The sequence below is a fragment of the Trachurus japonicus genome, chromosome 20 (assembly GCF_045865225.1).
Source record: "Trachurus japonicus isolate A0001 chromosome 20, Traja_1.0".
NCBI lineage: Eukaryota > Metazoa > Chordata > Actinopteri > Carangiformes > Carangidae > Trachurus > Trachurus japonicus.
The window spans coordinates 5234268-5250239 of record NC_140926.1 but is presented as its reverse complement, the minus strand read 5'-3'; the positions used below and the strand labels follow the sequence as shown (position 1 = coordinate 5250239).

At 45.5% G+C, this 15972-nt stretch overlaps 1 protein-coding gene and 5 non-coding genes across 7 annotated transcripts in view; 2 read left to right on the top strand and 4 right to left on the bottom strand.

Annotated features, from left to right (window-relative positions):
* Positions 1-7487, top strand: part of jcada (junctional cadherin 5 associated a) — a 30324-nt gene extending 22837 nt beyond the window's left edge. For both annotated transcript variants that reach the window (XM_085762816.1, XM_085762817.1), the window contains 2 exons: positions 517-4145; positions 4933-7487. In XM_085762816.1, the coding sequence (XP_085618942.1) occupies positions 517-4145; positions 4933-4967 (3664 nt within the window). In that variant the 3' untranslated portion in view covers positions 4968-7487. The remainder of the gene's footprint in view (positions 1-516; positions 4146-4932) is intronic.
* A 1531-nt stretch (positions 7488-9018) lies between these two features.
* Positions 9019-9090, top strand: trnag-ucc (transfer RNA glycine (anticodon UCC)). Its single transcript has one exon. It is a non-coding gene; the product is annotated as a tRNA-Gly (tRNA).
* A 598-nt stretch (positions 9091-9688) lies between these two features.
* Positions 9689-9760, bottom strand: trnag-ucc (transfer RNA glycine (anticodon UCC)). The gene has a single exon. It is a non-coding gene; the product is annotated as a tRNA-Gly (tRNA).
* A 224-nt stretch (positions 9761-9984) lies between these two features.
* trnas-aga (transfer RNA serine (anticodon AGA)) lies at positions 9985-10066 on the bottom strand. The gene has a single exon. It is a non-coding gene; the product is annotated as a tRNA-Ser (tRNA).
* Positions 10067-14650: 4584 nt separating this feature from the next.
* trnaa-ugc (transfer RNA alanine (anticodon UGC)) lies at positions 14651-14722 on the bottom strand. The gene has a single exon. It is a non-coding gene; the product is annotated as a tRNA-Ala (tRNA).
* An 877-nt stretch (positions 14723-15599) lies between these two features.
* Positions 15600-15681, bottom strand: trnas-aga (transfer RNA serine (anticodon AGA)). The gene has a single exon. It is a non-coding gene; the product is annotated as a tRNA-Ser (tRNA).
* Between the last annotated feature and the right edge of the window lie 291 nt (positions 15682-15972).

Here is a 15972-nt window from a genome sequence, read left to right as displayed (position 1 = left end):
GACTTTCTCCGGCTTAATCGGAGTTTAAGACCCTGGAAAACAAAAACATCCAAGAAAGCCGGTCGCAGAAGCTATTGTTGTAGCGTTACGGCGTACCAGCAACCGGAAAAGGGGTTGTATATGAACCCGCTGAAACGATGCATAATCGCCACCTGGTGTTGAGGAGGAGGACACGTTCCCGTCAGTTATTCGATTTTCTCAGTTGCAGGTAAATTGGGATGAGGACAGAAGTCTGATTAGAGGCCAAGATGAATAAAGCTGTACGATTAACCATCTTGCTGTTGTTCAAAAATGCCGGTCTGCTGCCTGGCTAACAGGTCAACCGCATAATCGCCACCTGGTGTTGAGGAGGACACGTTCCCGTCAGTTATTATATTTTCTCAGTTGCATGTAAACTAGGACTAGGACAGAAGTTCGACTAGATTTCGAATTTTGAGCCTAGCTCGATGAAGCTGTGCATGTAAACGTACTGAATGAAAGAGAACTCACTCACCAAACTGTCTTCTTCCCCCGCAGGTACCGAGGGGACGTGTACCAGCAGATCCAGGTGGCTCCAGACGGGTCTCACTGGTTCATCAGACACCCAGCCGGTTCCTGGCCCGATCCCCAGAGAGAGAGGAGCTTGTCCTGCCAGAAGCAGCTTTACCCCGTGTACACGACCCAGGAGCACCCGGGGGGAGGCGTCCAGTACATCCCCTTCGACGACCCCCGCATCCGTCACATCTCCTCAGCCCTGGGCGGCAACTCCCTGACGGATGCCGACAAGATCCGCCACATCCGCAACGAGCTTCCCAGCGTCACCGTGTCGGAGCCCGTGTCCGACGACAGTGCCTTCTTGCCCCCACCACTGGGGCCTTTCATCGCCGCCAAGCTGGCCGATGATGCTAATAACCAGACGTCTTCTAGCGACTTTGACAATGACAATAACAGGTGGCACAGCGATTTGCACAAAGAAACTGTCGATAACTTCCCAGCAACTGACCAAAACTGCAACAACAGATATCCCAAAAACACACGTCCTCCTCCGTCCCCCTCCTCGAGCTTCCAGGCGCCGTTGAGCAGAGCTTCCTCTCGCCAGGGCTCCGGCTCGGACCAGGTCTTCGCAGAAACCATCACCCACGTGAAGAAGATCGCCCCGGACACGATGCCGGAGAACAACAGGAACACCAAGAGGAGAGTGAGCGAGACCATCTTCTGCCTTGTGTCCGTCCCCGTTCACACGCCGACGAACATCAACAAAGACTCGGCGGCGGATCAGAACAACAACGAGACGATGCCGAGCCTGAGCGTCACCAACACGGAGACGTTCGCCGTGGGCCTCCGAGAGAGCAAGAGCGTCCGGAGCAAGTCTGTGAACGAGATGCCCATCAAACCCTCCCACTACTCCCACTACCACACCAGCAGCACATCCTCCATGAGGAATTACAAGAGGGCTCCGCTGAGGAAGGAGATCATCGACGCCTGGGCGCTGCAGGCCAGCGAGGACAAAGAGCTGTGCTACGCCGGCTCCTGGCCCGGGAACCAGTACCGCAATCAGGAAACCCAGACCGGTTCTCCTTTGACGGTGGTGAAAAGCCCCGAACCTCAGAGTCCTCCGCCCGTCCAGTCGGCCTCGGACACGACCACGGACAGCGGCGTGGGGACGGACAGCAACTCGTCGTACGGTTTCCCCATGGCGGGACAGAAAAACCTCCACCGCTCCAGCAACAGCGCCTTCTCCCGCCTCAGCCTCAGCCCGACGCATCAGGAACCGTCCTCCCCGTCCAAGACCCAGGATCAGTTCGACCAGCAGCCGCCGTCCTCCCCCAGGAAGAGCAACTCCACCCCCCCGGAGAGCACGGCGGCGGCGGAGCAGGTGGTCTTTGGACAGTTTCTCTTAAAGCCGGTGAATCGGCGGCCGTGCGACGCCATCGGAGAGCTGGAGAGCATCAATAAGGAGATGGAGGACACGATCAAGAAGAGACCCAACGCGGATCAGAGTCTAGACCCGTTTAAATCAGGAACACACTTCACTGCAGGTCCAGAACCGGGACGGGAGGCGATCAGTCTCCCGCCGATGCACATAGAGAGACCCACCAGTATAAAGGTCAGATCCAAGTCCTTGGCCTCCACCGCAGATCTGGACTCGGTGGACTTCAGGAGCGCGTTCTCCAGACCGCAGTGCAACAACATGCCGCCAACGAACGAGCTGTGTGTGCTCCCCAACCCGGGTCTCAGAGACAACGGCCTCCTGTCCCCGCTGTCCCCTCACAGTGAGTCCAACAGGATCTACAGACAGGACATCCCAGTCGCCCAAGAGTCCCTACTGAGGGATGTGGGGTTGACAGTGTACACGGAGACCCCCGGCGGCCCCGGGGAGCCGATGCAGCGCTCGCTCTCAGTCCCGTCCCCGCTCTCGTGGGACAACAGGACAGCAATCGTTAAAAACGGCGGTAGCCCCGAGCACAACTCAACAAGGAAAGAGCTTCAAGCCGAGACGGCGGACACACAGAGGAAGGTTCAATCAGACGGCGGACCGCCTTTCAGGGGAGACGCGATTTTACGCATCTGCAGGTCGAGGAGCGAAAACAGCAGATCGCCTCAGAGGGAAGCGTCGCCGCGCGTCACACGGCTCAGCAGGGAGGTTTCCTTCGTGTTGGAGGACGACGAGGGCAACGGGAGGTACGCCGTCTCCGAGCCTCTCACCTACAGGAACGAGTCGACGATGGCGGACAAGCACCTGGAGAACCTTCTGATCCAGGAGAAGGCCAACGCTTTGCCCGCAGAGGACCTCAGCAACCTGTACGAGGTCAAATGCGCGAAAGGCATCCCGGAGAACGAGTCCATCGAGCAGCGGGCGGCGCGGATCCTGGGCATCGCCGTTCCCGTGGAGGCCTTGGGCGTCGGGGACAACCAGCAGTCCGAGGACGAGCAGGACGAGACGGACGCAACAGCCGCTGCAGCTGAAACACGACTGAGTCCAAGTCCGAGTGAAGAAGAGACACAGCAGGTGATAGGAGAGTGCGAGCAAGTCGACGAGGAGTCCCACGTTGTCCAAGGGACGGAGGAGGTGGAGGAGACGACGACGGAGACAACGACGGGGTTAGGAGCAGACCGAGAAGACGACGACGACGACAGACAAAAGCACAGCAGCGATCAGGAACACAACCAGGACGCTGAGACTCAGTCGACCGCGGTGCTCGACCTTCCCGAGTTCCCGCCCAGCAAGCTGCTCCTCTCGCTGCCCGTCACCCCCGACGAGACGCTGGCGCTGAGCACCTGCAGCGGGGAGAGGAAGGGGCGAGGCGGGGCGGGAAAACTCATTGAATCCCTGCAGGACAAACTGAACTCCTTCGCTGCTTCTTCTACTTCTTCATCTTCTTCCTCTTCATCCTCTTCTTTATCCGCGACGTCTCCGGGCAGATCGTCACGGATGAAGGAGCTGGACTCGGTGTCTCGGATCAGACGCCTCAGTCTCAAAGGCTCCGAGTCTGGAGGAGGAGGAGGAGGAGAAGAAGCTGCTGGTGCTGCTGAGGGGGGAGATGGACAGAGGGAGGAGGGGGAGGTTGAGGTTGAAGAAGAGACGAAGCAGGAAGTTGAGGAGAAACAAGAAGAGGAGGAGGAGAAGAAACAAGAGGAGGAGATGGAGAACCCAGGTAAACATGAGAATGCACATGAAACACATGAAGAGCTGGGAGATCCTGAAGAAGACTGTAAACCTAAAGCAGAGGAGGAGGAAACGATATGTGAGGAGGAGCAAAGAAAAGAGGAAAAGGAGGAGGAGGAGGCAGGAGATAAAAAAGTAGAGATTGCACTGAAAGTGGAGAACGAGGTGAAGAGTAAAGAAGTCGACGTGGAGGTGAAACCGGGAGAGAAGGAGGAGGGAGAGGTGGAGCTGAGGATCGTGGAGGACGACTCGCAAGTAAAGCATCAGGTGGAGCAGGGAGAAACAGGAGGAGTCAGGGAGAAGAAGAAGCAGGAGGAGGTGAAGAGGAGGAGAGCGGAGGGAGGGAAGGCGCCCAAACCGAAGCAGCGCACTCGGCTGCAGAAACCTCCTCTGCTCCCGAAACCACGCAGCGTCCCCAAGAGAGAGATAACGCTGCCGCCGGCAACCTGCAGCGCCTCCAACATGGAGGAGGAGGTGGAGGAGGTGCTCTCCATCTCAGGTGAGACATAAGACATTTAATATGTTTATACCTGGCTGATATAATATTATTTTCGTAATCCTTTTTATTTGTTGCAGTTTTTCAGTTTTGCTTACTGTGACACACGACAAATAAAAAAAATCAAAATGCTGTTTAGTGGCAGTTTCACTCAGACCTGAAACATAAACAAATATGATAATCTAATTATTTATTATTCAAGAGGAACAAATACACAACAGTGACATAAAATACAAAATACAATATCTTATTGTCATAATAATATCATATATGATTTATGAGTTTTAACTGGTTATGCTGATTGTGAGACATGAGATTAGATGCTAAGATTATTTTATTTTAGAGCCAACAGTGCATTATAAATCGACAAAAAATCTTAGTTTGTAGATTTTGCTCTTTGGTTTTTTGTTTTTGAGATGTAGTGACCTCAGTGACCTTCAGAGGAGCTGGTAAACAGGCCGTCTCTTCCTGTGTCCTCATCCTCATGTAAAGCTCAGACATCTAACTCTGAACCAGTCTTGGTGTCCAGACTGTAGGTCTTTTCTTCGTGCACAGAGAGTGTTGTCACTTTTCCCATCTCATTTTCATAAAGAAATAAAATGAACACATAGAAAGAAAAGAAGCTTAAAACCAGCACAGTAAGAAAATGGTCCAAAGAGCAGGTTTCTCAAACTGTGGGACTGTTCCTTTAAGATCTTTTCCATTAAGAGTAAATAACGTCGCCCTGACTCTCTGACTTCGGCTTCGATTGTGTTGTTTCATCTTTTCTTTCGTCTCTTTTTCTCATCAGACGCCTACGACCCGAGCCGGGTGGAGAGAGTGTGACCTGCGACACCACTGTGGAAATCCGTCTTTTCTCCACTTCAGCAGCTTTTTATCCAACAACAAAGCTTTTTCATCTCACCTTGGGGCTCAGTCGATATTGTCTCACTTTGTTTCCTCACGTATACCTGACTGTCCTGGTGCTGCGAGAGCATTTTTACAGCCAAATATAAAGGCGCCGCCGGTGCCGATTCTCCGGGCCTTTTCAACCCCGTTGTCATCCTCATCCTCATCCTCCCATCCTCTCCACTCCGCTCCTCCGGTGAAGTTTATTTGCTCAAGCAAACGGACTTCCTCTTGTTTTCAAAGCCGTCTCTCTTTGTTTTTGTTTTTTGCTTTTGGAAAAATGCATGTCATTATTCCCAGTGTGCACCCGTCGTGCTCCGTTTACGAGCCGGGGTGTGTTGAAATATGAATGTAAAAGTGCTTCTGTTCAGCAAAACAAAAAGAAATGTAACAGAAAATATACAAGAAGGCAACATTATTGCATTACAATCAGTATTATAACCTACACCAAATGTAAATAAGACAGAGTTATAAGATTTTATTATTAAGAATATAAAAAAAAATCAATTTAAGACATTTAATTGCTGAAGAAATGTATATTTTCTTATCTATGTTAAGAAAAGACTAGATTTTTTGGAAGTGTAGTCTTTGGGTGTATTACTAATAATGAACCCCCCCTGCTCTTTATTCTTATACTTGTGTGATAGAGAATGTACTCAGAGAGCTGGGATTGCAATGAGAAACACTGTGGTCCTTGAATAGTTTCACTCTAGAGCAATATAGTTGTTGTACACGAGCGTCTGTGACACGATTTTGAGAAGTTAAGTCTCCGTTTCAAGGAGCTGATCTCATTTAAACGTTTTTTGTTTTTTTTTTTGCTTTGCTTTGAAGCTCTGCTTTTTTTTTTTTTTTTTTGGTACAAGTGTTAAGATTTGCACTGCTGAGATTATTGGCTTTATGCTACCGGGGCGAGCACCTGATAATCTCCTCAAATACTCGGAGATTACACTCGGAGGGGGGATTCACGTTCCTCACCCTCCCTCTCCGCCCCGGTGCCGTCAGTCTCAGCATCGCCAATCGCAAACATGTATCAGGGGAAAAAAATAAGAAGAAAAACAAGAAAAATGTCTGATGTTGATGTTATTTTTGTTAATCCTCATACTGTTCAAAAAGAAAAATCTATATTTTGTGGCATTAACAGAAGTCTATATTTAACCGTGGGGGTTTCTTTCTTTTTTTCTTTGTGCATATCTTATAGTTCCTGTGTGATTTCAGAAGTGCTTCTTGCAGGAAATGATAGATGTAGCTATATTGATCGCAGTGTGCCTTGTACACACTGTGTCTGTGGAGAACTTTGTTAGTGTGTGTGTGTGTGTGTGTAACACATCCAGTATTGTCGGTTTACAGATCCTAATTTAAACTGGACGTCAGTAATTCACTTTACTTTAACACACACAACCCGACACACACACACAATTCTGGAGTTGTTGTTTTTTGGCAATAATAATAGTAATAATAATAATCAATATTAAGCCGATGATGATGCTTAATATGGACGATGCTGTACAGAACATAGCTGTTGGAAAACTAATCACAGTAATTTAATGTTGACATATCAGTGCTTTGTGCAAGTTGTGTGTGTGTGTGTGTGTGTGTGTGGGCATAACTGGCAGTCGGTTTACACTCACGTCACTCACTCACTGGGGGTAGCAATACAAGGAATAATAAAAAATAAAAAAAATACAACAAAAAAAAAAAACCATACCAAACCAAACTTTATGCTATGCATTGGACATCAACATTCACTGGGTTCAAGCACCAAAATTCAAAGCTCAAACTGTTGTAACTCCTGGTCCTGGTTCTGCTTCTTCGACCCTGTCACTCACTCTTCGATCCAGCTGTGTTTGATGTTGAACCTGTCGGACGTGGTTGTGGTTGTAGTCGTGTGTGGTGGAGGAGGAGGTGTTGTCTTTGTCCCGTTTAACCGGCCCCGAGTACCCGTACCTCTGTGTTCCAGGTAAAAACTGTGTTATCTGGTCATTCTCGTATACAGTAGGTCTTTTTTGTACTGCAACTTCTTTGTAACATAATATAGGAGACTATTGGTGCACATCTTGCTTTGATATTTTCTATTTTCATACAGAAGTATGTACAGCTTCTTTTGTATGCGCGGCATCTTTTTTTTGTTTTTCTTGTTTTTTTGTGCATGAAATGCGTAAGACGTCACAGAGAGCGAGAGAGAGAAGGTGTATTTGCATATAATTGCATTTGGTACTATATAGTCTATCCAATAAACAAGTGTTATATTTCATATAATGTATATTTTATTTTCCAAAGTTAAGCTACATATTTAAACAGAACAAGGTATTTTTAGATTATTGTGAAAAGGGAACTGTTTTTGAAGGCACAATATTTGTCTATATTTGCTATGATCATTAAAATGGTCATAAATAGAGACAAGTGTGTGCTGTTGTACAGTGCTGCAGACTATTCATAAATAAAAGTCTTTGCATGAAACATGCTGCCTCTTCATTATTAATGTTGCACATTGTTTGATGCCATTACAAGTTACAGATATGCACATATTTATTATTAATGACGGTGAAAAATACAGAGATATTGTGCTTTCTTTAAAGACAAGAAAAGATAAGATACATTTAATCCTGATGGAAACTCTTGTGTCATGTTACATAAAATTACAGTAACACAAAATAAAACAATAATTTATGATCAAATATGACTCAAGAACATTCACCATCTGAGTAGAATATAAACCGAAAAGATCCATTTGAGCTTTTAAGTTAATTTTAGACCTAAAAAACATTAGTTTATTCTTGAGTTCAGTCAGTTGTCTTTAATTTATTCCCTAAATAGTTAGATAAGAATAGATTTTGGGTCCCTGTGACTTTAGATCAGCTGAGATGCACCAGCATATAACATAAAATGTTGTATTTTGAATAATAAAAGTGATTCCTGACAGCGTCTAACACAATAATTCTGCCTAAGATGTCATTAAAACATAAATGAATCAGTCTAAAATGAACAAAATTATCATTACCCATTCAGCCGCAGGAAATAAAACCAGTTCACCAGTGCAGTGTTGTGGGAAGTGAATGAGTTAATGTAAATGTAAAATATAAAAATATAAAACCGTAGAAGTGTCTGATGCCAAACTTTTATTGATGTATCGACTGTGTCCACACAAAGAAACAAGCAATTTTCCGTGGTTTACATCAAGCAGTACGGTGAAGAATGAATCTCTCTATATATATAAATATTTATATAAAACACAGGGTCTGTAAATGAAATGATGATTTAAAAGACAGATGCCGGCTCGTTCTCCGGCTCCTGGCTGCAGCCCAGCACTCAAGTGCATTAAAATGTGAATAATGACTGTGATGCAGACGTTCAATGTGCAGCTGGACGTTTGATTTAGATTTTAATTTGCATTAAAGCACATTTACTTCTACGTGGCTGCACTGTAATTCAGAGTTCATGTGGATGTGTGAGTGATTTAACTGTGTTTCATCATCTGATCACAATCTGAGTGATGCAAACAAATCCAATCTTTACAGTCTTATTTACAGTACAGGAAACACAATAAATTACATAATTAAACTGTAATTAAGATCTTTTACATATTGTGATAGGCTAATTAATTTCCATGAACATAGAGTGGATAGAAAATGAGCGTGCTGCCCTCTACTGGTCAATATAAGCATTGCAATAGAGGAGCTTGACAACCAAACAAGTCATCTTGCAGTTGTCAAATGTGTACGGTACGGTGGCCCCCAGGAATCAACACAATGCAACTTATTGTAAGAAAACACACAAGTAAATGGCTTATACAAAAGCGCAGAATAATTTGACACACATCTTCTGCAAAGCTACACAACACAACCGGAAGTCTGATGCACCGGACGGAGATGCTTTGTTCAATAACCAGTTGTGAGTGACTTTTGCAATAGAAATGATTGACCAACAAAAGTATTTAAGGCCTTTTATGTTGAAAGAACTGCTGTTTCCGGTTCATCCACATGAACGTCAAGCGATGGTGGTATAGTGGTGAGCATAGCTGCCTTCCAAGCAGTTGACCCGGGTTCGATTCCCGGCCATCGCAATAATCTTATAGTAATATAATATTTAGTTCCACGAATTAACATCTTAACTTAAGAGAAAGAGCAGTTTCGTTGATATTTATTATCGATCCGTATCGAAACATAAATATTAATACAAATACATATATCAGATCAACCTGTGCAGCTGCTTTCCTTTACCTGTGATGCTCAACTGTGACTGATTAGTGGTGAATTAAACTATAAGACGCCGTTTCACAAACTTTAACACATTAGAAGTTTAGAATAGAATAGAAGTTTATTTATATAGCACCTTTCACAGACGACAGTCACAAAGTGCTTTACAAAGCAGAGTGCAATGGGCAAATTTCAGTGACATATTGACAGACACAAATCACAAATCAACAAGCAATAAAACAGTTATAATGTTATAACATTAACTGTGAGCGTGATGACTGATCCGTGCATGAACGTTTATGACTAATGCGTAATAGCCAGTCTGTGTGTGGTAAAAGCGCATGGCTCAGTCACTGTGACCACTCATCCGCGCGTAAAAAAAAAAAAAAAGCAGCAGCAGAGATCAAGATAAAGCGTCGTCAAACCGGCAGCAGCAATTTAAAAGACAGGGCGGAAAAATAAATTTGCGATGGCCGGGAATCGAACCCGGGTCAACTGCTTGGAAGGCAGCTATGCTCACCACTATACCACCATCGCGACGCACATCTGGGAACTCCCCTCATTCCTGGACAGTGGAAGTCTGGAGGAGTGAAGCAGCTGGATGGAATGAGAGGAGGAGGAGGAGCAACGGCGAGGAGAGGAAGAGACTACGTGCAACCTCTTTTATATACAGTCTATGCGTGCAACATGCATGAACTGATAACGCGTGTGTTTTTATGAATGAACACGCACAATATTTGATTAGATATATAAAAACGATTCGTTGTCGGCAGGATTCGAACCTGCGCGGGGAGACCCCAATGGATTTCTAGTCCATCGCCTTAACCACTCGGCCACGACAACTGGTGCCCTATAACGGAAGTGACGCATCACCAGACCCTGTCAAAATAGTATTGGCTCGTTAAAGCGGTGGAAAATTTATTATTTCTTTAAACTATTTGATTAAATCTTTTTTTTTTTTTTTAAATTTCTGAATGATCTGATAAGAAAACAGAGTTTGATTTTGAGCACAGATTAAGTTTTGATGGTTTGGTGATGAAAGTAATCTTGATTAGTCTACTAAATTACGTTTTTTGTTTTTTTTTGTTTTTTGTTTTTTAAAGCCAAACTTCGCTGTTTTCAGACCAATCATAGGAACCGAGGAGAAAAGTTGTGTTGTTGTGGGAGGGAAAAGACAGAAAACGGCGGCGCTAGCATCAAAGATACTTACTGCAAACCGTCCTTGCTAACATGAACCAGGTGGATTATCTCTACTGCTTTCTGTACTCACCGGCTGTCTGTCGGTCTGTCGAGCGGGAGTTCATCCGAAAATCACCAGACTCCTGCGACATGGCGATAAACATGTTAGCATCCCAGAAAGTCCGTCAATGTGAGAGCTTCTTTTCCAAAAAGGTAAGCCCCAGCTTATTAACTGTTTACAGCGCAGTGAGCGAATATGTCTGGCCTCTGTCAGGGCAGTTGTTGTGTTGTTGTGTATTGTTTTATTAGGGGCATTTGGTAGATGGTAGTTCAGTTGGAGCAGTTGGAGTTGTAGTGCATCCCCATTTGGACCATGCAGCTTCATGATAGAGTTATCTTAAAGCATATCATACTGTGTGTGTGTGTGTGTGTGTGAGAGAGAGAGAGAGCAGGGCTGGCCCAAGCCTCCATGGGGCCCTAAGAAAAATTGTATTTTAAGGCCAGGGCTCCAGACTAACTTTTTTTACTAGGAGCATGGTGACCCCAAACTAATTTTAGGAGCACAAGCAGATAATTTAGGGGTGCACACTGTAAAGGCCCCCACATACTCGTCTGTGCAAAGCTCAATTTTTACTACCGTGCGTACTCCGCGGACGCGTCCTCAATGTCACACAATTGACTGCTCGGTGGGAGATCTTCACATTGACCTGTTTTAAATGTGACACCGTATGCTCGACTATGAAACCTCAAATGTCCGCGGACAGTGAGCACAGAGTCCGCACCGCTCACAGTACGCGCGCAGTATGCCCGACTCTGTGGGGGCCTCAAATCGACTTGCAAACCAAATATTCACATTTCCTTTTCATTCTTGATACTCGCACACATTTGGCCTGAAATGACAGATTCCAGATTTTTTCAGTCGGCCCTGTTTCACCAGTGTAAGAAATAAAACAGCAAATTTATTGGTTGCACATGCGTAAGTAGGTGAAAAATTTACTTGCACTGTCTCACAATGACACCATTTAGGGGCAGTCTGGAGCCCTGTTTGGGGGCCCTCTATTGTTACCAATAATAATGATTATTGATCATTTACACACATACTACAAATTTATTTTATTTTTCTAATCTGTCATTACAAATAAAGGCCCCCACATACTCGGGCGTACTTGACTCTATGGACGTCCATGCAAAGCTCAATTTTTATGTCCGCGTACATGTACTCTATGTCACGCAACAGACTGCTCAGCGGGAAATCTTCACATCGACCTGTTTTAAATGTGACACTATACACTCGACTATGAAACCTCAAACATCCGTGGACAGTGCAGAGTCCGCGCAGCTCACAGTACGCGTACAGTACGCTCGACTATGTGGGGGGCCTTAAGGATCCTAGCCTGGCATGTTTTTACCCATCTATTTTTAATCTGAAATTTAATTTGATTAAGACTTAATATTCTAAGTGATATAGTACCAAGTGGGATACTGAATGTCGTATAGTTCTACTGCGCCGGTCGACAAGCGCTTCTGCCCCTCAGCTGTGTGTGTGTTCATCTCTCTCGCGCTCTGTTTAGATTAAATAAACACAAACAGGCTGCAAACGCACATTTTAATTTTTTTTTATTTTGAAAATTGACCCGATTCTCTTGTGTTTCTTTGTTTGACTTCTTGCCCGGCTCTTCTTGCACACGATCGCTCGCGGCTCGCGCATAAAATAGACCAGACTCCGAAATGGCTGCTGCAGGGAGGTGCACGCTGCGGCGCGTCTGGTGTGAACCAGGGACGTGCAGTCAGGGGAGGCAGTGCCTCACCGAGGCTGTCAGGAATAATTAAATTATTTAGTTAATCTAAGGTTTAATTTTAATTTTTATTTTAGATAATGTTACCACAGGTTTAAATGTGTCAGCAGCATTTGGTGATTTTCATAGTCTAACAACTCAACTGAGTTTACCTCCGGCCAGGCAGCGGCTGTAGAAGCCACTCGCCGTCTCCTTGTATTTCAGAGAAGAAGCACAGAGCTGCTCTGTATGTGGCTGTTGGCGCATGTGCAGTTTGTTCCTCTCATAGACTTACATGTACGCTAAGTGAGGCAGAGGCTACGCTGCCTCATTGCGTAACTTTAAGTGTGAGCGGCACGTACGTTCACGTTGCTTTCGTGAATTGTAAACAAACAGACGCCCCCTCGATTTTTGCGTCCAGCAGTTTAGCGGCTAATTCAACTGCAGTGATGAATAACTGTACCGGAGAGGCTCAACAACTTCATGAGCTTCATTTGAGGAATAAACGGCAGCTTTTACCTGACGGGAGACCAATGCCTGAGCTACGGTAGCTAACGGTTAGCAGGTGGGGGCAGAGGGGAGGAGCGCACAGGAGGCGAGACGTGCGGCGTGCGTAACGGCGCTTAAATGACTTTTAACACACCTGAAAAATGACCCCGATGCGGTGAAATTCAGAGGTATAAGAGCTCACGTCGCTATGGCTTTTATCTGAGTTCATCATCTTCCTCATGCTGTTCCCCTGGCTGCGCTGTCCAACCTGGGTCTCTGTGTCCGTTGCGCCATAGCGCTTCAGCACCATTCAAGTCATCCCGAACGGGTTCCGGACACGGAGACCCAGATCCGACAGTGCAATTTGTCCCACCGGCAGGCAGAGGATGAGGTCGGCTTCACTCCCGTCAGTCTTCACAGACAGTCCACAAAGTTGGAAGAGTTTTGTTTGTTTGTTTGTTTGTTTTGACCCGGCCGGCTTTTAATTGTTCGTATAGATAACTGAATACCGGCTATTAGGCTATTTAAGGAAAAATAACTTATTTTTTGAAGAAGTTGAAATGAGCAACCATGTTTTTGTTAAAATGCATTTAATCTTCAGTGTGAACTATTGAATAAAACAAAAAGACAATAGACTAAAAAGGCAATACTGTGCTTATATAAAGACAAAAGGCAATAGACCCTCCTTCTGACCTACATTGAACAAAGATTATAAAAATGCAATAAACTGTTGCTTATATAGAATAAAGACGTGAACAAAGATTATAAAAATGCAAGGTAACACTTTATTTTAAGGGGTCCTTGTTCCTGTGTATCTACCTAATTAATTATTACCTATGTAACCGTATGTAATAACATGTACTTACATTGTAAATACATAGTGTATTTTGGTGTACTTACAGGTCCTTGTTACACTTGTAATAAGAAATGCCAAAGTGGCCTCTCTCTTTGCACACTAATCGCTCCTAATTAATAATACGGCAGGAAATATCAATAACAACGTAGCTTACCTTTGAAAACGGCCCGCAAACTATCAATAGACCCTCGTTTTCCTTCTCCCAGTATTATTCCTTTTCTCTTAGTGTTTGTTTTTCCTGCTTTCCTCCAGACGTGCGCCCAGTTGCGTAACCTGATGATTGACGTCTGTCAATCACTTTCCTCCTCTTTTCTTTTTTTCCTCGGGGTTAAAATGCCTCCAAGGCGATCTATGAGTACGTCCTAACTTAACAGAGAAATAAAAACACAGCGAGAGCACAACTAAAATGTGATATTATTGGCAGCTTATTTACAGATTGTAATAATGGAGGAGACAGCTGTCTGTCTGCTGCTCCAGCACCGCAGCACCGACAGGATCAGCGCCTGTAGACGTCTGTCTGTCCGCATGTCTCGTCCTTTCCTTGTCCGTGGTGCTGAAATAACGCGGAGCACTTTGCTCTCATTACTTTTGTTGCCAATTTAAATTCAGAATATTGTTAAAGCCTGTAGTTTGTCTGAAAATGTAGGCTACATAATGATTTTGCTTTTTGATGAAAACCAACTTCAGTCCTCGTTTTTTTCTGCGAAGTCCTGGTTTCTTGCCCTGATAGTGATTTTAACACTTAATGTGTTGTGCGTACCTGGGATGCATGGATAGTGCGTTTACTGCGTCCTTTCAGGGTTTAAAGCATCAGCGACACATGGGCACATAGCTGGAAAATAATTTGATGTTTAACAGGGTAGGGCCTCATATGAAATATTGAAACGGGCCCCCAGATGTCTAAGGCCGCCACTGCACGTATTTGACAGAGGAGGTCCCGGATCCACTCGGCGAGGTGCCGGATCTTGTTCCGGCAGGATCCGGCACAAATTAAGCCCTGGTAATACCTCCATAGACAAACCGGCTGACTGTGTGGCTATCCTGTTTGTATTGTTGTAGACAACTGTGCATCCAGCCACTTTAGGACTTGAACCTGCACAAGAAGTCTTGAGCGGAGCATAAAGGAAGTGGAGATGCCGGGGATTGAACCCGGGGCCTCATACATGCAAAGCATGCGCTCTACCACTGAGCTACATCCCCTCAATTCTACTTTAATTTTGATGACTTATCTGATTTTTTTTTCCCCCTGTTGTGCAGCAGTGGTTGAAATTATACTTGAGTGCTTGTGGTTGCATCACAGTGCACACAGACATTTCAACAGTCTGACAGGTTCATTACAACATGGATCTGTTAAGCCTCCTCTCGGCCAAACAACCCCCAAGGCCATTTTACTGGTGAAAGATTTTTGGGCAGCACACGTGAATGTCCGCAGAGAGAAAACTTCAACATTACATGGACGACACAAGTTGGATTCAGGTTCCTTTGGAGATGTCTGGATTGAAGCCATGATGAAGATCCAGAGTTCTTCTTTCAGACACCCAACTACAGCTAGCCTCGTAAACCAGCCTCTCGCGGAAATGCATTTCATTTAATTTCTCGGGAGAGTCTGGCCTCATCCCCCCTGCAAGCGTTTGGGGTGGGCGGGAGCTGGGCGGGAGTAGTAGCAAAGACGGTTTAATATCTTTGGTAGTAGCGTTGACAGACAACCCCATTCAGCCAATCAGCAAGTTGGTTTAGTGACGGGGCTTTGCACCAGTCGGTCCCTGATTGGCCAACGTGATGTGTCAATCACAGCGGGCGACGCTGATTGGCTCGGCCTTCTGAGGGTTTCAGTCCAAACGCTTAGAATGGGGATGAGGCCAGACTCTCCCTCGGAATGAAATGAAATGCACTTCTGCGAGAGGCTGGTTTACGAGGCTAAACTACAGCAGCACAGGATTCAAACCTTTCAACTTACCATCGTTGGTGGGATTCAAACCCCTCAGTAATGAAAGAGGTTTTACAACTTCATACGGCGCAGGGTGGAGAAGAGAGACCTGGACATACTTTACCTTTCCTATCTCTCAAAACTTCCGGACGTTGTCGGCAGGATTCGAACCTGCGCGGGGAGACCCCAATGGATTTCTAGTCCATCGCCTTAACCACTCGGCCACGACAACTGTACACCCATGCTTTCATCTATGTGTTGAACTGAGACCATGCCACTTGACTAAGAGCTAAAAAGTAAAATGTCTAAAAGGGTTAATAAAAAGAAGATTTTTCCATCCCCACTGAGCAAATCCAGTTTGACGGAAAAGAGGATTTGCGATGGCCGGGAATTGAACCCGGGTCAACTGCTTGGAAGGCAGCTATGCTCACCACTATACCACCATCGCACAGAAACAGTGAGAATTTGACTGCCAACTCAGCAGTGTGCACTGTGCTACGTCAGTGTGAGAGTCTGACTGGGA